Source organism: Gallinula chloropus (assembly GCF_964237585.1).
Source record: "Gallinula chloropus genome assembly, chromosome: 5".
Classification (NCBI taxonomy): Eukaryota; Metazoa; Chordata; class Aves; order Gruiformes; family Rallidae; genus Gallinula; species Gallinula chloropus.
In genome coordinates this window covers 20,220,216-20,247,567 of record NC_140090.1, presented here as the reverse complement: position 1 = coordinate 20,247,567, position 27,352 = coordinate 20,220,216, and the positions used below count along the sequence as shown (strand labels likewise).

General features: G+C 37.0%; 1 protein-coding gene across 1 annotated transcript in view; it reads left to right on the top strand.

The window, feature by feature from the left end:
* Window positions 1-27,352, top strand: part of LOC311192040 (sodium channel protein type 1 subunit alpha-like) — a gene marked incomplete at both ends in the record, with an annotated part of 61,402 nt that overhangs the window by 3,960 nt on the left and 30,090 nt on the right. Inside the window, 16 exon segments of the mRNA XM_084264443.1 lie at window positions 3,918-4,040; window positions 4,042-4,049; window positions 7,505-7,585; window positions 8,356-8,484; window positions 9,003-9,094; window positions 10,201-10,473; window positions 15,884-15,947; window positions 16,569-16,710; window positions 16,858-17,064; window positions 17,542-17,847; window positions 18,513-18,893; window positions 20,062-20,194; window positions 21,006-21,244; window positions 23,461-23,634; window positions 24,249-24,605; window positions 25,314-25,796. Coding sequence (XP_084120569.1) covers window positions 3,918-4,040; window positions 4,042-4,049; window positions 7,505-7,585; window positions 8,356-8,484; window positions 9,003-9,094; window positions 10,201-10,473; window positions 15,884-15,947; window positions 16,569-16,710; window positions 16,858-17,064; window positions 17,542-17,847; window positions 18,513-18,893; window positions 20,062-20,194; window positions 21,006-21,244; window positions 23,461-23,634; window positions 24,249-24,605; window positions 25,314-25,796 — 3,192 coding nt within the window.

Below are 27,352 nucleotides of genomic sequence, written 5' to 3'. Positions count from 1 at the left end.
TTGAGTCAGGGCAATACTCATAATCAATATAGGCTGGGAGACGATATGATAGAGAGCAACCCTGCAGAGAAGGATTTGGGGATGCTGGTGGATGAGAAGCTTGACATGAGCCGACAATGCATGCTTACAGCCCAGAAGGCCAACCATATCCTGGGGTGCATAAAAATGGCCAGCAGGTCAAGGGAGGTGATTCTCCCTCCTCTACTCTACTCTTGTGAGACCCCACCTGAAGTACTGTGTCCAGTTCTGGAGTCTCCAACATGAGAAGAACATAGAACTGTTGGAACAGGTACACAGGAAGGCCATGAAGATGATTAGAGGGCTGGAGCGTCTATCCTATGAAGACAGGCTGAGAGAGTTGGTGTTGTTCAGCCTGGAGAAGAAAAGGCTCAGGGGAGATCTTATAGCAGCCTTTGAGTACCTGAAGGAGTCTACAGAAAAGCTGGGGAGGAACTTTTTAGAAGGGCATTTAGTGATAGGATGTAGGGAAATAGATTTAAATTGGAAGAGGTTAGATTTAGGTTGGATATTAAGAAAAAAATTCTTCACTGTGAGGGTAGTGAGGCACTAGAACAGGTTGCCCAAGGAAGTGGTGGATGCCATCTCCCTGGCAGTGTTCAAGGCCAGGTTAGATGGGGCCTTGAGTAGCCTGATCTAGTGAGAGGTGTCCCTGCCCATGGCAGGGGGGTTGGAACTTGATGGTCTTTAAGATCCTTCCAGCCCTAAGCATTCTATGATTATAAGTGAAAAGTTGTAGCAAAGCAAAAAATTAAGGTCTTGCTAGAAAATATGGTTTCAAAAGATAATCACAAAACCAAGAAATGCCATCCTCAAAGATGCCATGAGTTGCTTGTCCCAGCTTCCCCCAGGGGGGCTTCCTGAGAAGCTAAGAACCCAGCTCAAGAGTGTGTGATCTCTTGTCTTTCAGAAGGTCCTATGAGGTCTTAGATTATGTTTTATTAACTGTAGGATGTGGGAATGCAGCGCAGTAGCAGTCATCCTGCTAAATGTAGACTTCCAGAAATTATGTTTAAATCTGACTGGGAGGAAGGAGAGGATGAAATTAAGGTTTTGGGAACTCTTTGTTCTAAGGGATTCTTTGAGACAATACCTTTGTTCAGTGTGGCCTCTTCTTCCCTCTTAGCTGCATCTTCTCAAAATCTTCCGTCTCCTTCTTTGCCCTCCTAAGAATGCAGTTTCTGAGTTTATTTTAACTATGGCAAAAGTTACAGAACTAGGATCCAGGTTACAGATGCAAAAGTAGCAAATCAGGCACTTCTCTTACGGGATTTATTTCAATTTATATTCATACTCAAGTACTTTGAGTGTAAGCAGGTTTCCTACCTTTATAAAATGATTAAGGAACTTTGTAAAACCTAAGCCCTGAAAAGTATACATAATCCTTCAGATAGGAACATTAATCTTACAATTTGTTTAGAATTTATTTAGCTTTTCTCAATGTCTGCTTTATCCTGACAGCTTTGGGTACACTTCATGTTCATCCACACTGCCTACACATTGGGATGAGACTGGAGTGAGATACAGCAGGCTTACCAAGGAATGAATCTTAAACCGGGATAGATATCAGCTGTTATCTGTATTTATTTATTAATTTTTTCTTCAGGCATAAGATACGATTTTAGTTCATGTTTAAGGGTAGAAGTCAGAGACCCGTCAAAGCCATTCTGAAGGCTCAAGTCACAAAGACACTTTCAGTGAAAAATTAAAACTGAGGTAGGAATTTGAGAGTCTTGTTGGCTCTGCTATGCAGGGCAGCAGAAAGTAGAACAGCTAAAATAGCAGCAGCTTCCAACTGAAATTGGAGTTGCGCCAGCATGCTGTTATTTTCCATAAGGCACATTAGAAGAGAGATGTATGTTTAATATGCTTGTGTTCAAAGATGTAAAAAAAAAAATGTAGGTTGACTAAACGTAGGTGGTATAGTCTCAGATACAAAGTTAGTAGGGAGTGTGATTTTAATGTATTTTGTCAACTACCTCATAGCTACACAAGCCAAGCGCACAACCTGGAGACTTCTGAACTGTGAGTCCTGGGGGCTGGGAACAGACCTGGGAGGGGAAACTCATCTTCCCTCTTGGGCTGTGAGGCTTTAACACACTGCCAAAAATTCATTCATCTGCTTGGGTGTTTCAGTATTTAAAATGAAAGCTTCATTTATGGTTAGGTCATCTGCAGTTAGGCTTTGAGGGTCATTGTTATCTGTGATCCCTAACTGGAAGTGTAATTCAGGAACATTAGTTCAGGTATTATCCCACTGTCCTCAGTTTCATACAGTTTCTCCTTTTCCGTGCAGAAGTGGGGAAATCAAATACATCTCTCTTATTGTTCCTTGAGTTTGTACAAAAGACAATATAAAATCTCCCCTTTAATGTCCCTCAGTCTTAAGGGAATTGATCTGTACAGGAAGGTGTTCTGTGTAGAGCTATGTTGGAGTGACAGCTTGGGGAAGAAACCAGCAAGTGAGCTGGGAGAGGGACAGCTTTTCCTCATGGCTCAATCCTTGCTTCTGCTCTGCCTCCATTACTTGGTATCTGCCACAGACTGGTGGAAATCCTCATCTCCATGTGTCTCGCCACTCCCTGGGTGCTCCTAGAGATTTGTATCTGTACTTCATGATCCATGCATACTAAGTTCCCCAAATCTAAGCAGACTGAAGAATCATCCTTTTTGAACTTTGTCATATTATCTCTGTCTGCCAGCCTTCCCAGCCTTGTATTCTGATTGCTTATAGTCTTGAAGGAAAGCTTGACTCAGGCACCAAAAGAGATCAACATTCTCTTTCCCGTATTGCCACTGGCGTTCTAGTTTACACCTCCCTTAATCAGAAATGTAATGAAAAACAAGGAGGCTTTGACATAGTTTATTGATGACATATACAATGCTGACAAAACAAATAATAATTCTGCACATTTCTCTTGAGTAGATTCTTCAACATCTCTAATTCAGTTTGAATTTAGGGTATAATCCTTGGATCATCCCTTCCACTGCATGCAACGTCTTCTGAGTTACTGAGTTGATTGATATCGTAGTTGAAGACCACCGTACTGCCACAAAGAAACCTGATAGTCATCATTTCCCATGCTGTAGTGTTAATGCCATTGCAATCACAATGGCCTACGGTGGAAGCAAAGGGTTTGCTCTCATACTATTTATATTTGGCTCATGGATTCATTTGGGAAATACAAACAAGCTTTCAGCATATGGAGTCTTCTACAATTCTCTGAATTAAGGTTTGGATGCCTTTAAGTTTCTCTAAATTTGATAGGCTTTTTTGCTGTTAAAATTTAAGCTTAACAAACTCTGTGTGTTGTGGGAAAGTTTCACACTTGTAAACCTGTGCGGGGTGGTCATCTGGGATGTATTTCTTTCTCTTCTCTGGTAAGGTGTATTTAGATGTCCGCAGTCCTCAGTGCGCTCCACAACCATGCCTATGTTGTGTTACTGCTAGCAGACTAGAATAAAAAATGGGTAGCCTATTAAATCAGTTCCTCTAAGGATTTCTCTTACTAATGCAGCATTAACATTCACAGGTAAGATTTCCTTCAAACAATAAGTAAAAAAGATTTTTCTATGTGAAAACATAATTAAAATTATAATTTTGGTTAATAACTTCTGCACTCTTTTTTATAAGAAACACATGGATACCAAGGTTGTTTACTGAAGAAATAGTATAAAAGTTTATTTAATTGAACGCTCTGTATTTAAAATTATATTTCTATATGTCAGGTACATCAGGTAAGTACCAGAAAGAAGTTTTATTTAAAAATAAGTTACGTTTTTTGTGTATTAGCTATTCAAAATTCACAATTTTGGTGGTTGGTCACTAGGAACAGTTTTAAAATAAGCATCTATAGTGAATAAACACTTGTAAAATACTTTTTCTTTCTCTTTTCCAGACCTTCATAGTATTGAATAAAGGGAAGGCAATCTTCCGATTCAGTGCCACCTCTGCCCTGTACATTTTAACTCCCTTCAATCCTCTTAGAAAAATAGCTATTAAAATTTTGGTACATTCATATCCTTTTTCAGTGGTCATTCAAAATGTTACACATTTGACAATGAGTGACAATAAGAAAACTTATAACTGTTTCTATTTTGTTATACATAAAGGTTTTCAGGAGCTGTTAATTTTATTTTACAGTGGAAGACAAGGTAAGTTTTTATAAATACTAGAAAATATATGTCATATAGATGCATTTTACCTGTTATGTTGAATTTCAGTAATTCTGCTGTACAAATCTGCAGATGGATTTAAGAATTCATTGGTGGCTGATGTTCATGATAGGTTGATGGGAATGTCTAGCAAGTGAGGTTTTGGTGTGCTTCTCTTGCAAATCTGGGAAAAGAAGTCACCACATTAAAACTTCTGTGTGACAGAACAGTTAGTCAGAGGCAAAAGCCTTATTAGAGAGACTGCTGGCAGAATCTTCTAGGCCTTTGGAAAAAGGAAGAAGGAAGGCTGCTGCTGACTCAGAAAAGCTTTTCCTCTGAGCTGGAAGTTAAAGGAATGATAGGGGAGGATGAAACTGTCAGGAGAGGAGTCAGGGAGCGCCTGGGAGCAGTAGTTCAGGGACCTGACAGAGATCTACTAACATGGTGGCGGTATTGCTGAGAAAATGCAAATACTGTCAGATAGAAGCCTTTAATGAATGCTTATCCATTCAAGTTATAGACTCTGGTTTACAATACCTTCCAACCTTGCATCTGTGCTAATTGCAGGTAATGTTTTTTACTGCCATACTAATCACTGAGTTTGGTTTTGGCTTCAAGTTCTTCCTAGTTATATGCATATCTAGGTCAGCTGGTCTTAATGGCAGTCAGAACAAAAGCAATTCTAACAAAAAATATGCAAGTCTGGTATTTTTCCTTCTATCTATTAACTGATTGTGTGATCATGTAATTTAGCTCTATTGTAGGAAAACATTTCCTTCCATTATTTGAGCAGATTTCTTTTCCAACCAGCCAACTATGGGATGGGCTATTTTTATCTTAGATATAGACATGTGTGTGTTTATTTCTTTTATCTTAAACACAAGAATAGATGCATAGGTTCTTATAATATTTTTTCTCAATTCAGTATGGTACAAACACTGCAAATATGAATGTGCTTAACTGAGAACCACGTAATAGGTTCCATAATGCTGTTTAGATTTCGTCTCCTTACACAAGGTTAGCCACCTATAAAAGAAAGATTAGGGAGTAATGTTGTTTATTATTTTTAATAATCCTCTGACTTTTATCAGTAAATTCTACTGCCTTCGTGTTTTGAGGTGGGTGTTTGGCATTTTGGTCATTATAATAGAATGGTGCCTTTCGCTATCAGTGTGAAAGATGTGCATTGAGAACAAGGAAATTGGCACGACGGTTGGAAAATCTGAACCTCTGTATAGGGCAGCCTGATCAAAAGCGTCCAGACACATGGTCAGATGTTGCTCCCCCTGCAAAGAAACAGTGTCTCTCTTCCCAGTGCTCAGAGACTTTCCCTGTCATTTTTTTTCCTCACTGCCAGGAATTACCTGTTGGAATGCCAGAAACTGGAACTGGTAGTAGCATTAATTTCTCTCACTTGTGCTCTGCTGACTCACCTCCTGGTATTCTACCTTTTGGGTTTTCCTGCTTTTGTGTGCATGTCTTGAGGTAAGGTAGAGTTTGGAACTGATGGGAGATGGCCAGACTTTGGCAATTAATAGGAAAGGAAGAGAAGGTAAGAATAGGTAGGAGGCTGACCAGACATAAAAAGGAAGGTGGCAGTGTCTAGAGCTGCAGAGTTCAAGGAGTGTTAGAAAGAGGCTGTGTAGAACCACCGATATGGAATGTGGCAGTTATAATTGAGATTCCCATATGGGATTTCAAAGTATGTTAGCCCTTATTGAGCATCTGCTCCCTTTGAGAGTCAACAGCACTTTTGTCATGAAGCTCGCAGATGGAGTGAGTTATGTACAGCGAGCAAGGACCTGCCCGTAGCCTTTGGTATGAATGATAGCTATCTGTAAATAGGTAATACACTGCATAGTGATAAAATCTCAGCTCTTGATTTGAATGTTTACTTGAAAACATGAAGTTTGAATTGTTCAGCAGCTGCAAGCAGTGATCTTAATATTTGCACCAGTTTGCTGCATACTTTAAGCTGAGATGTTACTTTTCCTATTCAACCTTCACCTGCAGTGAAGGGTTGGTTTTTGGTTGGTTTTAGTTGGTTTGGGGTTTTTTTTGTCCATTTCCTAAAAATATACCTCTAACAATGAAACGCCATATACTTGATTTAAAAACCAACCAACCAAAAAAAAAAAAAAGTTAAAAAAATTAAAAATTCAAGTTCTTCAGCAAGCTTCTTTGCCAGTTATGGCAGTGCAAGGATTTTTAAGGAACAAATAATTTAAAGAGTTGACTAAAGAAAAACAGAGTTAAGCATTTGTCATCAAGGTATAGGCGTTCTTACATTTTGCTGCCATCATGTGGGCAGTTTGAGTCAGGTTTTTGTATGGTCTCCAGTGTTTTCAATTGTTTGAATAGTTCACTGTATTGCCATGAAAAGGGAAGGACCACGCCATAGAGCCAGTGATCTTGCAAACCAAGAACATCGCGTTTGATGCAATGGAGTCCCAGTAGTCTGTTCCACCTCCCTCCCTACCACAAGCCCCTCTGAACTGTTACTCTGGGTTTCACAGTCCCAGATTACCTCATTGTACCTTACTGGAACTTTAACTACAAATTAATTACCATTCTCATTTTCACCAGTTTTCCAAACTTTTTAAGCAGTTGACCATTTTCCAATTATAGCATTGGTAGAGCAAGAGAATTTTTGTTTCATGCTAATGTGTTTTGAGAGAGACAAAAAAATACTAGTGAAAAATTATTCACCTTTATCTGCGAGCTCTCTGTGGATTTCTGTTTCACTGACTGAAGCATATACAGCTGAGCTAGTAACAGGGAAACATGGAATACAGTCACTTCAGCAATTTAAACCAATATTCTGAGTTTTTGCCAGACTGGCTCTGCTGGGGTGGTGTGTGCTATCTCTACAGCTCTGACTTAGGGTAAATAGGATAAACTTATTTATCTTGCATATGTCAGCTGTTGAGTTTAGTACGAGTACTGTAAAAAAGGAAGACTAATGCTTATTCAGTCATGTTAGGTATGTAATTTGCAGAAGAATATTGGTTTACTTATTTCAGTTTTGGCTGTTATTCAGCTCACATTACCTCCCAGGCTTGTGGGTACCATCTCCTTCGCCTTTTAGTACCAGCTGAAAACAAAACATTAAAACATTAACAAATCAGCATCAGAACATCAAGACCAATATTAAAGTTTAATGTACTAAAGTGAAAAACTACCAGATCAGGCAAAATGAATGTGCAATGTTTACCAAAGTCTAAAAGATTTGTGTATGTGGCAATATTTTACTGTACTTAGGATCTATGGTTGATGTGATATTGTATGAAGTACTACAGTGTTTTCCTTAACTATATTTAACATTATTCAGCATGCTTATCATGTGCACTATTTTGACCAACTGTGTATTTATGACCATGAGTAATCCTCCAGACTGGACAAAGAATGTAGAGTAAGTTGCCTGTGTTATTTAAAGATACCTTTGACTGTTCCTCTGGGAGTCAACATGCCACTAACTGCAGTCATGCATGCTGGCAGGAACTATGATGAAACTCTACTATTATTTCCTCTCCAAATGATGTACAAAAGTTGAATAATTATTTAAATCTCCATCTAAAAGAATAATTGGGTAGAAAAAAATAAAGCTGTTTACAGCTAGTATTCTACTGGGATTCCACTAGTTTTCTTTCATCTTCATGAGAGCTCCAACTCAATGGTTTTACCTGCCCTTTACACCACTGCATTGACAGCAGAACCATGGCCGTCTATTTGCACATGTCAGGTAAAGACAGCATATAAGAACAGGTATCCCTAAAGTGAGAATTCAGTGCATGCTTCCATTCTTCCTGTTTTCAAGTCAATACTAGATGGTTTAGATGTTAGTGGTTTAGACAGTATACAGTAACTTATGCTTAAAATGGTTAACAGTAACTGATCTAGTGTTGCACACTTTTAAATTGAGTGTCACTGATGCATTTTTAATATGTTATATGATGGATTTATTTACTTTAATGTTATTAAAATCAGTACTGATCTACTTCAGCAGCAGGTCACAACTAATGCATGTAAATACACAAGTATATGTGTTAAATATAATTAACTTTAGATTTTCTTTTCCAGTTTTGAAATAAAAAACTCTTTCATTTGATCATCAAGTTCTTATCAAAATACCAATGCATAGTGTTGTTACTTATTTTGATTCAATTTTCCTATATTTTCCAGGTATACGTTCACTGGAATTTACACATTTGAGTCACTCATAAAAATCATTGCAAGGGGCTTTTGCTTAGAAGATTTTACTTTTCTTCGAGACCCATGGAACTGGCTTGACTTCACTGTCATTACATTTGCGTAAGTTTTTGTTTTATGCTTTTTCTTGGAAAGTGAAGGGCAAAAAGGGCATGAAATTAGTATCTGGGCATACCAATTTAATGAAATGGAAATTCTTGTGTGGATTTACTTTTGTCTGAAACAATTTTCACATTCTAAAATGCTTATTCCGATGTAAACATGAACTGCAGAAGCCATTATTAGTACAGCTAGTATTAGAGAGGCTAATTTCATGTCCTGCATTTTTTTCTCTGAGCAGAAAAGGAGCATCCCTTTGACTTCCTTCTCCAAACTTACCAATCTAGACTAGATAAATTTTAGGCTTTCAAAGTTAAATCACTGTGATTCACTTCAGAGACATTTAATTTAACTGAAGGCTCTGAAAGCATATTAATGCAAGGCAAACTGCAGTGAAAGGTAAACCTCTGACTGTTGCTATTTAATTTTTGCTAAAAACGCCAAAGCGGTCTTGATGAAAGACCCAAGTAAGTAGCATAAACTTTGCCTAAATTCTGAATAACTGTGATTTAATCCTACAGGTATGTAACAGAATTTGTAAACCTAGGCAATGTTTCAGCTCTTCGAACTTTCAGAGTATTGAGAGCTTTGAAAACTATTTCTGTAATCCCAGGTAAGAAGTAACTGGTGTAAGGTGTTAGGCCCCTTGTACCTCCCAACTGTTCCTTTTTATCCTGTCATTGTGTTTGTGTGTGAACTCCCCTATTACAGATATGTGACAGAGTTTGTGGACCTGGGCAATGTCTCAGCGTTGAGAACATTCAGAGTTCTCCGAGCTTTGAAAACTATATCAGTCATTCCAGGTGAGAGCTAGGTTAAACACTGAGGCTGACTTTAGTTCACTGAAACAGAATTCATATTTTTTAAACATGTCTTATTTATTTCCACAAAAAAGCAGGAATCAGAAGATATTAGTATTCACTGAAATCTCTGATTCATTGCTTTTTAACATGAGCTCTTTCCTTTTGAAATCAGCCTTTGAGTTTAACAGATTCTTGCATGAGACATTGCAGTACACAGCGTGTGTGGTTTGCATCGTATGATGTCAAGCTTTCTTCTCCACATTCAATGAATATCAGTAACCCTGAAGTTTTCTTACCCATGTGTATCTTACCTACATGATGTTATGTGGTATTTGTTGTGAATATTTGTGTCTAAAAAATAGAACTGTTTCAAATGTTGACTTAGTAAGAAGTTGAAGGAATAAGATAATAAAGAATAGCATGGGCATTGCATGGGGGATTTATTATCTTAAAATTCTACAATTTTCCAAACCATTTCCAGTTTTATAGCATTAAATTTTAATCCTATTTATTGTTGAACAGGCTTTTTACCAACTGTCTTCTAAATCTAGTATGTTATAAAACTGATAGTAGCAAAGGTTTGGGGCAAGAGGTATTGACAACTAAAAGGAAAGAAGACTTTTATGTGAGATTCATGTATGGCATGAATAAAAAAAATCACTTGTTTTAGCATTAAAACAAGTGTTTAGATATATATGCCACTCATTCCATTCACAATTTCAAATGAACATAAATTTCAGCTATTTATTCATTTTCACAAGTGGAAAAGCTCTTCACAGAAATGTTATTTCACAGACATTACAATCATTTATTTGGGCTTCTGCATGAAATTTATAACTTTACTGGGAGACACTGTCATTTTTATGCTTAAAAAAAATGTCTGAACATCAAAATAAAAATTCCTTTGCATTTGCAGGCTTGAAGACTATTGTGGGAGCCCTAATTCAGTCTGTGAAGAAGCTCTCGGACGTTATGATCCTGACTGTGTTTTGTCTGAGTGTATTTGCACTAATAGGGCTGCAGCTGTTCATGGGCAACTTGAGGAATAAATGCCTGCAGTGGCCTCCAGACAATTTTACTCTGGAAACAAATATTACTTCCCAGATAAACAGCACCATAGGTGAAAATGGCACATTGGTTAATTCAACAGTGACTCCATTTGATTGGAAGGGTTACATTGAAGATGAAAGTAAGTATTGTCATCATAATTCTTGTTGAAGTGATTTGTGGCTGACCCAGTTCTTTAGAAGGGGAAGGGATGATACATTCAGTTAAGACAGATCTGCTCCAAAGGCTAGCATGGACAAGGGAACAAGGAACATAGTCTCTCTACAGCTCTTTTTCTCAGCTCCCTCTGCCAAATCCACATCTCCCCCAAGACAGAAAGAAGTCCAAAGGAGTTCCTAAAACTACCTAATAAACTTAAACATTTTCCATTCCCATACTCCAAAGCAGGCATAGCTGTATCATTTCTGACAGATATCAGAGATCTCTGACTTCTGATGAGGACTCCAGTAGTGGAGTCTTTGCTCAATTTTCACGATTCATCCATTTTTTTGTGCTTCACTATCATTATTAGAAAGGGTTTTTTAAGGCCTAACAAATTTTCCTGCTGCAATTAAACCTCATTGATCTTATCAACTTCACCACAGGCATCAAAACCAAATTATTCCCTAACATTAATCACGGTCTCTGAGGTATGTAGGTTTTTATTCTTATGTTGCCATGCGCTGTTTTCTCTCCTCTTTCAGTCGTCTTTTTGTAGGCTAAGCAAGCCAAATCATTAACCTTTTTCTCCTACAATTTGTTTTCAAGATCTTGATCTCTCATCAGGGTCCTTTCTTGTTTGTAGTATCTTTCTTGAAGTGCAGATCCCACATTTAGGCATTTCTCCTCCACAACAGACATACAAAGTAGAGAAGGATTATATGTTAACATAGTAACTCATACTTCTGGTTTATATATCCTAGGCTAAGACTTGTTTTTTTATAATTGTACTGTCATTAAATCCTGTTCAGCTTGTGGTCAGCTTGCCTCCTGAGTCTTTTACAGACCTCATGGAGTTCCTACTTGGTATCTGAACAGTTCATTATTTCATCCTGAACGTCACCCTATGCTTTAAGACCATTTTTCCAACTTCCATGGACCTTTTAAAGTGTAATTGTTTCCCCAAATTCACTGCAGTCCTACTCAGATCAGTACCATTTCCAAATTTGATATGCATTCTTCCACCATCTGGACTAATTGAAACCTTGAATAGCAGAATCTCAGAAAAACTTCTTCAGAAGTTGTTTTGCTGCATCTTTCCATTTTGATAATTTCCCACAGTATGATTTTCCAGTCATTTTTGCTGATACAGAGCAGTCTGACAGACTGAGAATAGATAAAGAAATGCAATTCAGTACAGTAAAAAGTGAGGTTACAACCTAAGCTCCCTATCTTAAAATCAGTGCTGCACCATTCACGTTGAGACAAGTACACATGCAGAAAGACTGTAGCTCATGGTACACATCATCTCTAACAGTGAAAATTACTTTTGAAGGGAAAACTGACCACAGTAGGCAGCTGAGAAGTGGTGGGGTCCCCAGGTGAGTCTCCTCCCATGGGTATCCATCCTTTCCAGTGCAGTGATGATCACTCTATAATACTTTTCCCATAGCAACTGTGCGTTTTCATTAGCATCTCCTCAAACTCCCTACAGGTTGTTCCTGCTTTCAGTGCCATTACCACTAATTGGAAAGGACTTTGATCAGAGCAGGTGCTGCATGATTGGTTGTTTTTTAAGCTTGTTTCAAGCTATGCATGTTATTAGGTCACCTAATATAAACAACCAAAAAAAAATTACAAGCAAGGAGTAGGAAAAATGGGGAGAAAGAGGGAGTGACTCTCACAGCAGAGACAATTGCTTCCCATGAGTACCTGTGGCAACAGTTATGTGTAACATCGTGAGAACAACAGCAACATGAAACCAGCATGAGAATAAAGGGAAAATAGTGCCACAGGGGCTCTGGAAAACACCACCATAGCAGCTTATGTGACAGGTTGCAGAGCTGCAGCTGAGGCAGGATGTAGAAATGTAACTGGAAAGCCCTTAGTAACAGAGAGGCTAAGGCTCCTAAGACACTGGGGAGCAGGTAGGACTCTTGAAAAATTAAAGCTAAAGCTCTGCAGCCAAGAAGCTAAATAGTATCCTGTTCACATAAATAAATTATTGACCTGGAAGGCAATATCACCCAGTATTTAACACTACTGCAGTTGCTACCGGAATACTATATAAAGTTCAATATAGATAGAATGTTAAAAAAATGAAGGACATTCAGAAAAGAGTAGAATGATTAAAGGGTTGGAAAACATGCTTTATACCAAGATAGACCAGGAGCTCAACCTACTTAGCACATCAAAGACACGGTTTAAGGGGTGATTTGATCACAGTTGAGAAAAACCTCATGGGGAACAGAAATTTCATCATAGACATGTCTTTGATCTAGCAGGCAAAGATATAACAGGTTGAATGGCTGCAAGTGAAAGCAAATTTCAAATAGAAGTAAGACAGTTTCTGTGTGATCACACAGCTGATCAATGACTATGGTGGGTTTCCAACTGAATTTCTTAAATCAAAATACTGTCTTGTGAAACTCTCTTTATTGAACATGTGAATTCATGGAAGTCCCATGACATCAGGCATAAAAATTTCTAAGCAAAGTCTCCTAATAAAGACAAAGACTTCAAGGTCAAACTTAATTTTCCTGCTTTTTAATAAAGAATCTATGAATTCAACCTCTGATTTAATTTGATTTAAAGAAGACCTGAAGGACTTTAAAAAACAAACCTGAATTTAATTAGCTACAGAAAATGCTTTATTGCATGGCTACTTAACCCTTTGGTATATTTACACAGGATTTCATATGTATTATGAAATTTATAATGAAATTATGAGTCTTATTATGAAGTTAATAAGCTTGTCCTTGCTTACCAGCAGTTTCAAAGAAAAAAATTACCTTCTCATAACTTCCTGCTCCCTTCTTCCAGGTGGGAAAACAGGATTCAGAAACCATCTTAAAACCATGACAGAGAATTAGAGGGACTTCTCTAGAGCTCAGAGCAGTGCAATGGCACTGTCTTTTGTAGGCTCTATAGAAGTTTTTATGGCAAAAGTTGTATAAACTGTGGGGGAAAAAAAAGACATATAATTCCTAATTTTGCCTCTGAACTCATTTTTTAAAAATAACATTTAAAGAAATTTTCTGTGAACACTCCTGGCATTAGTGAGTCAAACACTCTTTTTCTTGTTTGTTTTTTGTTTCCCCTATTTCTTTTCCTAACAAAGCAAATCTGATAAAATTCTCAGTTATTACCCCAGGTCTATCCAAACAACTGCAAATTCCTTTGGCATAAAGTGCTCACCTACCAGGGATTTTTTCCCATTTCCCAATTAAATAGAGTGGAGCCAAATATATACATTAGATATAGTGAGGAACTTTTCACATTACTTTTGTAAAATACAGTTCAGAGTTTTGGATGTAGTTAGGGATGTGTACTTATACTGCTTGTGTATACATCTTGTGTTACTATAAAACTTTTCCTATCATTATAATATTTTAGTTAGGGATATACTATTATAATATAATAGTTAGGGATGTGTACTTATACTGCTTGTGTATACATCTTGTGTTACTATAAAACTTTTCCTATCATGATAATATTTTCTCATTGCTGTATCAGTGCACTCAAAGAAAACCTGAGTGATTATTATTTCTTGCAGGGCTGGCAAGTACAGCATGCTTACAGACCATATCTTCTGAACCACAGAACTTGAATAGAGAACCTATTTTAGCAGTTCAGTTCAGCTGATGCAGTACTGATCATGACTGCTCCATATAAACTATATCAAGTCAAGTTTGCATTCTTCCCAACCAGCTGCTATCTTCCAGCATGGTTTAATCATGATTAGCTGACATAATGCAGAATAAGATTTCCCTCATAGGGGTCAGCATCATGGCAGCTAACTTTAGTATTTGCAGACTGTGTTTCAGCACAGTGCAGTTCTGCAATGCATACCAGCCCAGAATGACAGCAGCCATACATAGGGTTGTGCACTTTGCACAATACAGAAGATTTTTGCCTCTAAGATGCAGGTGTATCATGAGGCACCTTCACAGTGTGTCAGAACAAGGTCTCTGTACAGCTTAAACCCTAACTTTTCCAAATGATGAATTTTGCTCATGGGATGGAGACATGCAGCTGCCTAGGGTATAGTGTCCCTCCTGCACCGATCAATGTGCTGAGCCAGCAGCTTGTGACACCTCCTTAGACTCAGAATTCATTAGCTTCTGTAGGAACCCTGCCTGGGCAGCAGAGCAGGCACAGTAACAGTCAAGTTTAAACTCACTCTGCTGGCAACATTTCAGATGAGATAATTTTTAGGGAATCCAACAGACCAGTTCAATTGAAAAGAAATCCAGTGGGAGGAAATCTTGGGAAGCAAAAAAATTACCTCCTTAACTCTGAAGCTGCTGTGCTTCAGGAGTATTGGAAGCTGGGGAGGTGCTATGGGGAGTATTACCATGTCCCTACCTGGACCTTACAGACATCCTGAGGCAATGGTTTTGGTCTCCCTTGGAAATGGGATACCAGATACATGGTCTCACTCTGTATAGATCACATCCTTAAGCCTGTGACAAACTGGGAGGTCATTAATACAGGAGGAAGCTCCTACTGTGACAGTTCTTCCAAAATCAAGAGTTTAGTAACTGTAGGCATCTGCTTTGAGGTGAAAAAGCAAAGCACTTCTCAAGGATACAGTCAAACTGAGTCTTAATAAGGACAGTGTTTTGTGCCTCATCTCTTTATTCTTCTAAGAATAGACAGGTCAATGTCTTTATTGTTTAAACCATCTAAAATGTCACTGAAATACAGGATTATGGTACAGATTATGGGCTGGTTTGCTACAGGGTAATTTGGTGGAATTTACCCAAGTGTGGTCAAAAATTTCATCATATACTCCTAAAATCCTACCTACACAAGTTGGCGACTGTCACGGTAATTCTGTCTGAGTTAAATTTAGATCCATACCAGGGCCCTCATACCACCCAGGAGGCTAATTGCAGTGTGTACACAACCATAACAGAGCCTTCAGCAGCTGGGTGGCTTTCTGCAGACCTTACATATTAGATAACTGTCACAAGTGTTTGTAAGTGACAAACTGGAACCCTTGGCAATACTGATCAGAAAGCTTGGAATAAGTTATAAGTCTTTTTTAAATTTTATTTATTTCATATTTCATGAAGTGTGATTTAGGTCAATGATCAGACTGAAGGGAGGATTGTGGATTTCATCTACATCCAGCAGCATTTGAAAAGGGGTTTTTTTAGTACATTTTAGCATTTTAACACTATTGCTATGAGTGAGAGCACTTGCTCCAATTCATATTGTTGTTTACTCTAAAGTTATGGTCCTACTGAAGAAAATGTCCTGCTTGTTTAAAATTGCATCTGAAATCACCATAAAAGGTTCAGAGTGAGACCGTTTATTTCACAGAGCTGTAAGAAAAGTTTTGTATTCAGAATTTTATAATTGGTTTAAAATTCTTTTCTTAACAGGTCATTTTTATTTTCTGGAAGGGCAAAATGATGCTCTGCTTTGTGGAAATAGTTCTGATGCAGGGTAAGAACAAATGCCATCGTATTATTCCACCACGTACAAATTAGATCCACGTTCTTTACATGTGCAGTTGACGGGGGGCTGTATTTGGAGTGACCTCTTTCTTTCACATGAGAAATAGTAGGATTTTACACTGGCTGTTGATTTGGGTTCCTGGTCAGAGCTCAGTGGGTTATTTAGATGAGCTTAGTCTTTGTATGAATCAACTGGTAATTTGGTAGTAGTGTAGCTCCTGCCTGGACGAGAAGTAACAGACACAGCAGTTGGAAAATGCATGTTATTTTGCAGTTCTGGCTGTACATATAAGTACTGACAAGCTCAATCACTAGCAAACATTGACATTGACACGAATGTTAGATGTTATCTAATTAATATTTAAGTAAAATTAAATATTCTTTTGAATACTATGTTTTAAAAGCTTAAACTTTTGACACTAATCTTTAGGTGCCTTGCCTGGTTAATTTTTCTACTGTTCTTTAAAATAAATTCTACTGAAGATCACACCTGTTTTTATTTCTAGTCCAATTAAAGAAAAATCTACTTTTTAATTCTAATCTTCTCCTGGATATTCCAGGTGATAATAGTAAATAACTGTGTAAGGTAACGCTCAGTGTGTCTTTGTAGGCAGTGCCCAGAAGGATATACCTGTGTGAAAGCTGGTAGAAACCCAAATTATGGCTACACAAGTTTTGACACCTTCAGCTGGGCTTTTCTGTCACTATTTCGTTTGATGACTCAAGACTTCTGGGAAAATCTTTATCAGCTGGTGAGAATTAATGCAAAATAGACTAAATATGTTTGTACCAGTAATGCAAGGGGACTGAAAGAAGTTTTCTTATGTTATCTTAATTTTAAAAATATGAAAAATGGAATTTATGTTAACCTATGCTTATAAATGTGTTCTTATTTCCAGACTTTACGTGCTGCTGGGAAGACATACATGATATTTTTTGTTCTGGTGATTTTTCTGGGCTCTTTCTATCTGATCAACTTGATCCTGGCTGTGGTGGCCATGGCCTATGAAGAACAGAATCAAGCAACCATGGAGGAGGCAGAGCAGAAAGAGGCAGAATTTCAACAGATGCTGGAACAACTGAAGAAACAACAAGAAGCAGCTCAGGTATAATTTATGGTGTAGTAATGAAGAATTGTATGGAAGTAATTTTGCTAGGAATATTAACCCTTGGCTTTCTGAGTTTGGAGTTATAAAACACTCTGTTGGGCTTTAAATAACAGAGCTCAGAGATTCTGCACCAAAGACATTGCGCTGTGAAAAATCCAACCATAATCAAGAAGGACTATACAGAACTAGGTATATATTTTGTTCATTATGTCTTATTCTAGTGTCATTAATACAGTCTGTTAGACTTTTGTATTTTAAAACTGCTCATGAAAGGTGGCAGGTGTCTATGACTAACACAGTTCTTGAATCAATTGAGTAACAACAATTAGAAAAAACCCAAGAGAGATATCATATGGAAAGTGTACAGATCCAGGGTTTTTGTACTAGAAATTCTGTAAATTAAAAAAATTAAAGTAAATTTTTAAAAAAGTTGTGATTTGCTCAGTGACACAAATTCATTCTGCAATATGGCAGGCAGCAGCAGTGGCAGCAGCAGCAGTAACGGCATCTGCGGAGTCTAGGGAGCCTAGTGCGGTGGGAGAAGCAGGAGGGCTCTCAGAAAGTTCCTCAGAGGCATCAAAACTGAGCTCAAAGAGTGCAAAAGAGAGGAGAAATAGAAGGAAAAAAAGAAAACAGAAAGAACAGTCTGGAGGGGAGGAAAAAGATGAAGATGAATTTCACAAGTCTGAATCAGAGGACAGCATCAGAAGGAAAGGTTTCCGATTATCTATTGAAGGCAACAGACTGACATATGAAAAGAAGTATTCTTCTCCACATCAGGTATTGCATATAGTTATTTTTAGTAGAAGGATATATTTAAAGCATCATAGCCTGTTACAAAATAACTTTGTCTGCCTGGTACTGTAATATGACCCTACTGCCTAAAGAAAGGAAACACTGTGATTTTCATTAAACTTTATTATTGCTAGTGCTTGAGAGAAAGTGCTACAGCTGCTAGAATGTCCTGTAGAGAATTAAATGTAACCTTGTATTACTATGGTTGTACTAGGGTTGTTTAAAAATCATATCTAAATATTCTCTAATTGATTCAGGGAGGGGGGTGTTAGAGTGATTATATATTATCTAGACTTATTAAAATGCTGCAGTATTTTTCCATTATGATAGCCTCATATTTCTTCCTGCTTCAATTATATTTGGAGTTTGTGCGCGTGTAGACTCCCTCTTTTGCTTGATGGGTATTATGTGACTAATCAACTCAACAGTTGTAACTAACATTAGTAGAAAGGAGTGTTCAGAATTTGTTTTGTCTTAAGAATCCATGAACAGTGGTATTGCTGTCTATAAAATATACCTATAATGAAAGACATAGCCTCTGAGAAAAATGGTTACTTTCATATAAGAAAAAACCCCAAACCTTATGCTATCCTAATAACTACTAAGTTTGAAGCTTCCAGCTAATAATCACAAATTTTGTTTCCTTGCAGTCTTTGCTGAGCATTCGAGGCTCCCTGTTTTCCCCAAGGCGCAATAGCAGAACAAGTCTTTTCAGCTTCAGAGGTAGAGCAAAGGATGTAGGATCAGAAAATGACTTTGCTGATGATGAGCACAGCACTTTTGAAGACAATGATAGCAGAAGAGATTCTCTCTTTGTGCCGCGCAGACACGGTGAACGGCGCAACAGTAACATTAGTCAGGCCAGTAGGTCATCCAGGATGCTGGCAGTGTTTCCAGTGAATGGGAAGATGCACAGCACTGTGGATTGCAATGGGGTGGTTTCCCTGGTTGGTGGACCATCTGTTCCTACATCGCCTGTTGGACAGCTTCTTCCAGAGGTGATAATAGATAAACCAGCTACTGATGACAATGTAAGAAAGTTTTAAATAGCTTAGGCATCGTGGCTTTTTCTTACTGCACCAGCCAGTGTTTTCTACAGAATGGAACCCTTGGCAATGCTTCCTGGTTGGTCAAGCTGTGAATGCTCCTGCATCTTGTAAAATCTTTAATAAATAAAACAGCTAAGATAGGTTTGCACCCTCAGCATTTACTTACAAATATTCTCATAACTAACAAATACAATTCACAGTTTCCAAGTAATAAAATATTAACTTACTTATACATCCATAAAAGCACTATGCTTTATTGTATTACTGTGCTAGACTTTAATTTTGCTGATCTAAAGATCCGTCTGGCTATGGTCTGCAAAGTCATAGTTACTATAAAATTGAAAATAGTGTACAAAATCTTATCATATATGCAATCTATATGATGTTGCTATTGCCACTTTATCAAAATTAGCATTTTTAGTTAATTTTGATAACATTCTTCCTTATCAGCCCTGTTAAAAATGTAAGGAAGTTGTCAATTCTTTATTAGAATTTATATAAATTTTCCATCTGTTGCTGGTGGAGTTCTATTGTAATGATAACAAATGTTCATTGGAAGATCATATTTCAATACGTACTTCCAAAAATACAAATGTCTGTGTGAACGTATATGCAACATATATTGCAGACATTCTCTTACCACATACAAGGTAAGAGAAGATATCTGAAAAAAAAATCCTTAGTTCAAAGTTGTCTACTCACATTACTAAAAAAACTAGCATGAGGAAGCATGAGAAAGTCAGACTTTTCTTACTTGCTACAATTTGTCTGGGGTAAAAGACTATTATGTTACTAACTCCAGAACATTCTGTCAGCAGGAGCAAGGAAAAAAATTGCAGTTTGCAAAACTTTTATACAATATTTTGACACCAGTCCATTTCCACTTGTTTAAATAATTTTTCATGCCTTGAAAGAAAGAAGTGCAAAAGTTAAGTAAATAAACTCTTGGTCTTGAACAGTAGGTAATTATTGCCTCATCTCTTTTAACAATCATTTAAGAAATACTAAAAAGTAATAAAAGTCTGACATGATAAAAATTGAAGTGCACGAAGCACGTATCCAAGCTAAGACTTTAATAACAGGGATCTATATAGTATTTGCTTATCTTACTTCTGCAACAGGGTCTCAGCTGTTATTGTTCTTTGTATAGGGCACCACTACAGAAACAGAAATGAGGAAGAGAATATCAAGTTCTTTCCATGTTTCTATGGACTTCCTGGAAGATCCGGCTTTAAGGGAAAGAGCCATGAGTATTGCTAGCATCCTCACAAACACTGTAGAAGGTGTGTGCCTCACATAGAATAAAATTTACTAGCTGTTTTTCTCAATGGACTTCTGAAAATCTGAGTTGAACTTTAATAATAGATTTAAAATAGCTTAACAGATGCCAGCCCACAAGCCAACACATTTATTCAGTAAACTTCTTATTCATTAAGGTTATTACACAAGTAAGCATTAAATTTTACATAAGTAAGCATTTCTACCTTATTGTTTTGCTACCATCTACCTCATATGATCATCAGCACTACAGAGTTATGTTTGGTCATAAATGAGTGGATGCTTATGCATATTAATTAAAAATATATTATTGCACTCCAAAAGGCCACTGAACATTTTTCAAATATATATAAACATTGTTAAATCTATAGATATTTGTAAAAGTTACATTTATTCAGTTACTGTTTAAAGAAGTGCTATTCTAGGGGATAAAAAAGCTTTTATTCTTGAACTAGGAATAGAAATTATATTGGAAATTTTTACCTAAACACCACAAATTTCAAAATAAAGACATACATAATAGGACAGTAAGTGGGAAGAACAGACTAAAGAGTAATCATTGTATAAATTGGTAGTGATCAGAATAGTTATTGGAATACAAAGAAGTTGTTATTGATAAATAAGCTTTGAACAAAATAAATACATTGATAATGATTGTTAAAGACCTTCTTGAAAAGCCCTGTAAAGTATAAGGGGCATATGTGTAAGAGGTTACTTCTTACCAGTCTAGAATAAGTTATCTAGTACAATTCATATAGGACTAAGGAATGGTAGAACAATTACACAGTTATCAGTATGAACTTTCTTTTCCAACAGAACTGGAAGAATCAAGGCAGAAGTGCCCACCATGTTGGTATAAATTTGCAAATATTTTCTTGATCTGGGACTGCAGTCCACACTGGTTAAAAGTAAAACATATAGTCAACTTAGTAGTAATGGACCCATTTGTTGACCTGGCTATTACAATTTGCATTGTTCTAAATACACTGTTTATGGCTATGGAACATTATCCGATGACCGATGAATTCAATAATGTACTTTCAGTTGGAAATCTGGTAAGTCTCTTCGGTTCTGCTGTTTCTGATTTGTAAGGAAGTATGCTGAAATAACTGAAAGAACAGCTTTTTTTTTTTTTTAATTATTCTTCAGAAAGTAGATTTACTGGATATTTAATAGCCTCTAGATATTACACTATCAGAATGGTTTTAGAAATTTCACTGTAAACCCTGGCTCATGTAACCTAGCATACTGTAAAATCAATATTGTGCAGTGTTCTGCTAAGCCAAATTAAATATTTAAAAAATAGCACCCCTGCTATATTAAGTAATTCCATTTTAAAGAGAAGTTTGTCTAACTACTGAACCAGTAAATGCTTTGCTTCCATGAAACACTATGCAAATAAATGTAGCGTTACTTTTTCAAGCAATGTGATACAAATCTTTAAATTATGAATGTGTTTTTTTAATGCTGTTTCCTGAGCACAGGTTTACAATAGCTAAAAGAGCCTTTAAAAGCATTTCTAGAATTTTCTTCTGTTAAAGACTTTTTACGTGGATATGTGGATTGTTTTCTTTATGTGCTTTACATAAAACTATGAAAAATACCCTGCAGTACTTTTTCTCTCATTGTTTTTATTTTTTTATCATCAGATAATTAGTAAGATATCTTTTTCTCATGTTGTCAACTATATTTTCTCCCTCCAACTTCAAAAAGATAAATTATTAAAGAATTCAGAAGTTAATTTTTTTGTAGCTCTGATGCTTTTGAACTGACATGTTTGATCACATAAAAGTATCTGCAGCTGCAGTCCTACTTTGTCTCTTATTTTAAGAATTGATTTCTTATAATGGGACTTTTAATAATCCTTGTTTTATAATGAGGGAAAAAGAAAAATCTCAGATAGTGTAAATAACTACAGGATTTAGACAGGAAAATTAATAGATAGCTGGTTTTAATATCCTTAAAATGAGGGAAACTCTGAATCTGAGTTACCTAGTAAAATGTAAACTCTTGTAGTAGTTTATAGTCTGCTTTTCCAACCAAGAGTATGCCATATAAATCTTGGCTATAAGCACTGCGCTCTTCCAGTCATAGACTGACATAAACTCCCTATGCAGTATAGAGTATCTCTGATTTCACCTACTCATAGATTTACATTAAAGCTACTTGAGAACCTCATCATTAGGAACCTAAGTCAGCACTTAAAACTGAAATATTTCACTCTTCCTCCGTGGTTCCAATCCTGTAGCTTAAAATATAGTAACCTTTCCCTCTCCAGTGTTTATATCTGGAATGTATTTAAAGATTGTAATAAAATCCCTCTTTAACATTGGTGTTCCTAGGCAAAGCAAGTGAGACTATTCTTGTCCATCTCCTGATTAACCCAGAAAGATTATTCTCTTTAGCTGCTCCATTTTCTGTTCAGCTTCCTGGAAAATGGGTTATCAAAACAACAAAAAAAGAAAAGAAATTCTCAGGCAGCCTTTAACAGTGGCTTTAGTACATTCCTATCTTACAGGAAATTTTTTAAGATTTCTCTCAAAGCTACTCAGGGTCACTACCTTGTTGGCTCCATAATATGATTCCTACTTCATTCAGCATAGCATCCCATGATGAGAAACCATTACCAGCAATATCATGTTTAAAAGGTTAAATGGTCGTTCATTCCTGACATCATAGCCAATCAACTTCACTGAATTTAGTGGCAACACCTAGGTAGATGTTCCTTTGGCAAATTGTTGTGTCTCAGTTGATCCTCATCTGGTATAAATAATTGTATCTTTGTTGAACTGAATGGGATTATGGCACATTATACCAGCAAAGGAGCTGCCACTCTGGAGCTTTAGATTTGGTCTCATTCATGTTGCTATATAATGTAATAAGTATACCAAGAAAGATGTTACAGCATGTAATTTTTTGGAAGGCATTCTGGTTTATGTTCTGAAATCAAATTTGGGATATTGTTTGTACAGTACATGAGAAAGTCTATATCCTCATAGAGCTGAAATTGGATTATAAATGTTGTAAAACAGAAGTTTATATAATTTGTTTAGTATAAAATTTAATTAATTGAAAAAATATTTGGTTTATATCACACTTGTCAATGGAAGACAGGTGTAATAAGTCACTAGTACACTGAACTATTTTTAGATATCAGTTTTAGATAAGGCATTGCATTGCATGTATCCAGCTTGAATTAAAAACCTAGACTACAGCTACACCTATAATATTTTATTTTGCGATCAAATAACAATCTGTATTTTGAATTCAGGTCTTCACTGGCATCTTCACAGCCGAAATGTTTCTCAAGATAATTGCGATGGATCCTTACTATTATTTCCAGGAAGGCTGGAATATTTTTGATGGTTTTATTGTAACCCTTAGCTTGGTTGAGCTTGGTCTTGCAGATGTGGAAGGACTGTCAGTTCTTCGATCATTCAGATTGGTAAATATACATCAATTGCACTGATTTTTCAATGCAGTGTCATTAAAATAATACATTTTTGCCTAAAAATTTGCTTGATATTTGCCGTGATACTGATGAGGTCCACCCAAGGATATTGCGGAAGTTGACAGATGTGTTCACCAAGACACTTTCCATCATTTATGAGTAGTCCTGGCTAACCAGGGAGGTCCAAATTGGTACCCTCAGTAAGTTCGCAGATGACATTAAGCTAGGCAGCAGTATTGATCTGCTTGATGGTAGGCAGGCCCTACAGAGGGATCTGGACAGGCTGGATCAATAGGCCAAGGCCAGTGGTATGATGTTCAACAAGAACAAGTGCCAGGTCCTGCATTTGGGTCACAACAACTCCAAGCACTGCTACCAGCTTGGGGCAGAGTGTCTGGAAAGCTGGCCAGTAGAGAGGGACCTGGGTGTATTGATAGACAGCTAAATATGAGCCAGCAGTGTGCCCAGGTGCCCAAGAAGGCCAACGGCATCCTGGTCTTTATCAAGAACAGCGCAGTTAGCAGGACTAGGGAAGTAATTGTTCCCCCATACTCAGCACTTTGTGTCTTTCTTTCTGGTTGTCCTAACAATATTTTCTTTTCTTCCAGTTGCGAGTTTTCAAACTGGCAAAATCTTGGCCAACACTAAATATGCTGATTAAGATTATTGGCAACTCTGTGGGAGCTCTGGGTAATCTGACCCTGGTGCTGGCCATCATTGTGTTCATTTTCGCTGTGGTTGGGATGCAGCTCTTTGGGAAAAACTACAAGGAATGTGTCTGCAAGATTGCAAGTGACTGTGTGCTTCCACGCTGGCACATGCAAGATTTTTTTCACTCTTTTTTGATTGTATTTCGAGTGCTGTGTGGAGAATGGATAGAAACCATGTGGGACTGCATGGAGGTTGCTGGTCAAGCTATGTGCCTTACTGTCTTCATGATGGTCATGGTGATTGGAAACCTAGTGGTACGTAATCAAAGCGTTAGCAAAAAAATTATTTGGCAATAGAGTGGGCTCAGTCCTGAGATGAACTAAGTGCTCTGGCTCTGTATCAAAAAGGCATTTAAGCAGGTGGTTTCAAGCGATGCTTAAAGCTTAAGAGCTTTTTTGGATTGAGAACAAAGGATTCTGCAATACCAAAATTCTAAGAATGTTAGAGGGAGCACTTAGTCACATTCTTAATTTGTCTTTTGGCTCTTTGTAAATATTTTGTGCTTCAAATAATTTTAGTTTATGGGCTCTTTATAAACCATTTGCTGTAGATTTTTTTTATTATTTGTCCCATATGATTAGTCACCTAAATAATGTAATTTCTGCTGTGTGATGGGATAAATTAAACTTTTTAATGTTGTTGCATAGTGAATCTGTTATCTTCAGTTCTAGATTATAAGATTTTGCACCAAAATATTTATATACTGTGGGAGTTTAAAGACACATTTGAAGATATTAGGCAGTTTTAGGAATATTTTTGAATAATGAACAGGACCTGAGCAAAATAAAAAAACCCCTCAGATTTTTATGGAAAAGAGAAAACATTTTGAGGGTGATTTTCTTTGGTTATGATGAATTACTGGGGCTTCAGTCTTCAATGTCACTAATATGACAATTTTTAATAAAATTAGTGGGTTTTGTTGGGATAAAGCCATGAATGTACTTTTTTTTATCTTTCTGCAGGTACTGAACCTATTTTTGGCCTTGCTGTTGAGCTCATTTAGTGCAGACAACCTAGCTGTGACAGATGATGATAATGAAATGAATAATCTCCAAATTGCTGTAGCAAGAATGCAGAAAGGCATAGATTATGTGAAAAGAAAAGCACGTGAATTCATCCAAAAAGCTTTTGTTAAAAAACAAAAAGCTTTAGATGAAATCAAACCACTTGACGATTTGAACAACAAAAATAGCTGCATTTCTAACCATACAACTGTGGAACTAAGCAAGGACCATGACTATATTAGAGATGCAAATGGAACAACTAGTGGCATAGGCACAGGCAGCAGTGTGGAAAAATACATAATTGATGAAAGTGATTACATGTCGTTCATAAACAACCCAAGTCTCACTGTGACAGTGCCCATTGCAGTGGGTGAATCCGACTTTGAAAATCTAAACACAGAGGAATTTAGTAGTGAATCAGACCTGGAAGAAAGCAAAGAGGTATTTAGACATTTTTTACATTTCTCTCTTTCTTTTGGGGTCTTTTACTTTTTTTTTTTTCCAACAAAAGCCAGTATATTCCATTCTTGAGCATTTGTTACTTTGCCACTTCTTTGTATGTGGGCATAAATGAGTATAAAGGAGGCTTTAATTCTTGATGAAAAAAAGTATGAGAAGGGGTAAAAAAATCAGTCTCCAGGAGAGGAGATAAAAAGCTAGGCATGGGAGACCAAACAATCCATAAGAGCTGTTCATGGTCCATGTGATAGTTGCAACAATTAGTAGAGCAGGGCACTGCTTTAGCTGCAGCCTTATTCCACCAGAAACTTTTGTTTGTCTCCTGTAACAAGGGTCCCATGAAGGGTCTCATATATCATCTCTTTGCCACTCAAAAAATCCCCCTCTGGGATTTCTTTTTTTGTGAACATGCATAAAGCAGAAAACATAGTTATGTATTTCCTTTAGACACTAGAATTCCTTTAGATTTTAAAATGGCTAGCTCTTCTAGATCTAGATACCCATAAGAAGAAGTTTTAACCATAGACTCTTCCATACATTTCAAATTCAATTAGTTGTTAAAACTGAAAAATATTATCAACAGAGAAATAGAAGTCATGGTGCCAAGTGGATGCCAAAGCTAAGGCTTATTTAGAAAGGCTAAATAAGAACTGTGTTTTTAAAAAAACTTATTCCTTTGCATGGCAATTTTAACAAAATATTTATATTTATATGGTAACATCATTTGCAAAACAACTACACCCTAATTACTTCATCTAAGTCAATGTTATCTGTCCAGACACTTAGGGGAATTAATTATTTGACTTGAGGAACCTCAACCTTAAACTAGCTAGTTTCCATTCTGGTAGCAATCCAGTTTCTTTGTGGAATAGCTTGTCTTCCCCTCCACTCTTGTGCTGTTAACAGTACCTCAGATGCCTAAGTTCAGGCTAGCTGAATTCTGCACCGCCACCGCTTCAGTGTGCATAAGCCATTTATTGTTCTCAGCAACAAAACTGCTTTGAGATAAGTGCCCTCTTTGGTCCTCTCCTGAGGAAGACCTGTACGTACAGTATTTCTCCATGAAAACCTTTTGTTCTAATTTCCCTATTAATACCTGAAGCATTAATACTTCTTTTCCTGTTAAATAATAGCCAAAATGTCTTAGAATTTGGCTTTAACTCAAGTTTCTAAACTGCTGCCACAACAGAGGTTATAAGAATGTATTTGAGGACATTATGAACTTGCCCCAGCAGAAAGAATTTCTAAATAAAACAAAATTTAAAATAAAAACCTCCTGGAGAAAAACAACTGGTCACCTACTGTCCCCACAATTACCTTAATGCTGGCCAGTCCAGTGCAGTCTTCTAACTGATAACAGGGCAGGCAGTCAAATGGCAAGCTGGTTTATGACTGACCAGTGGGGAACGGATTCAGCTTAGGAAATCTCTCTGTAAATGTGCTTCTACTTGTAGGACCAATGTTAATCTTTGAGACCATTTGAGAACGTACAATGGTATTTCTGACTCCCTCCAGGAGCTTATGAAAGAGGAGCTCTG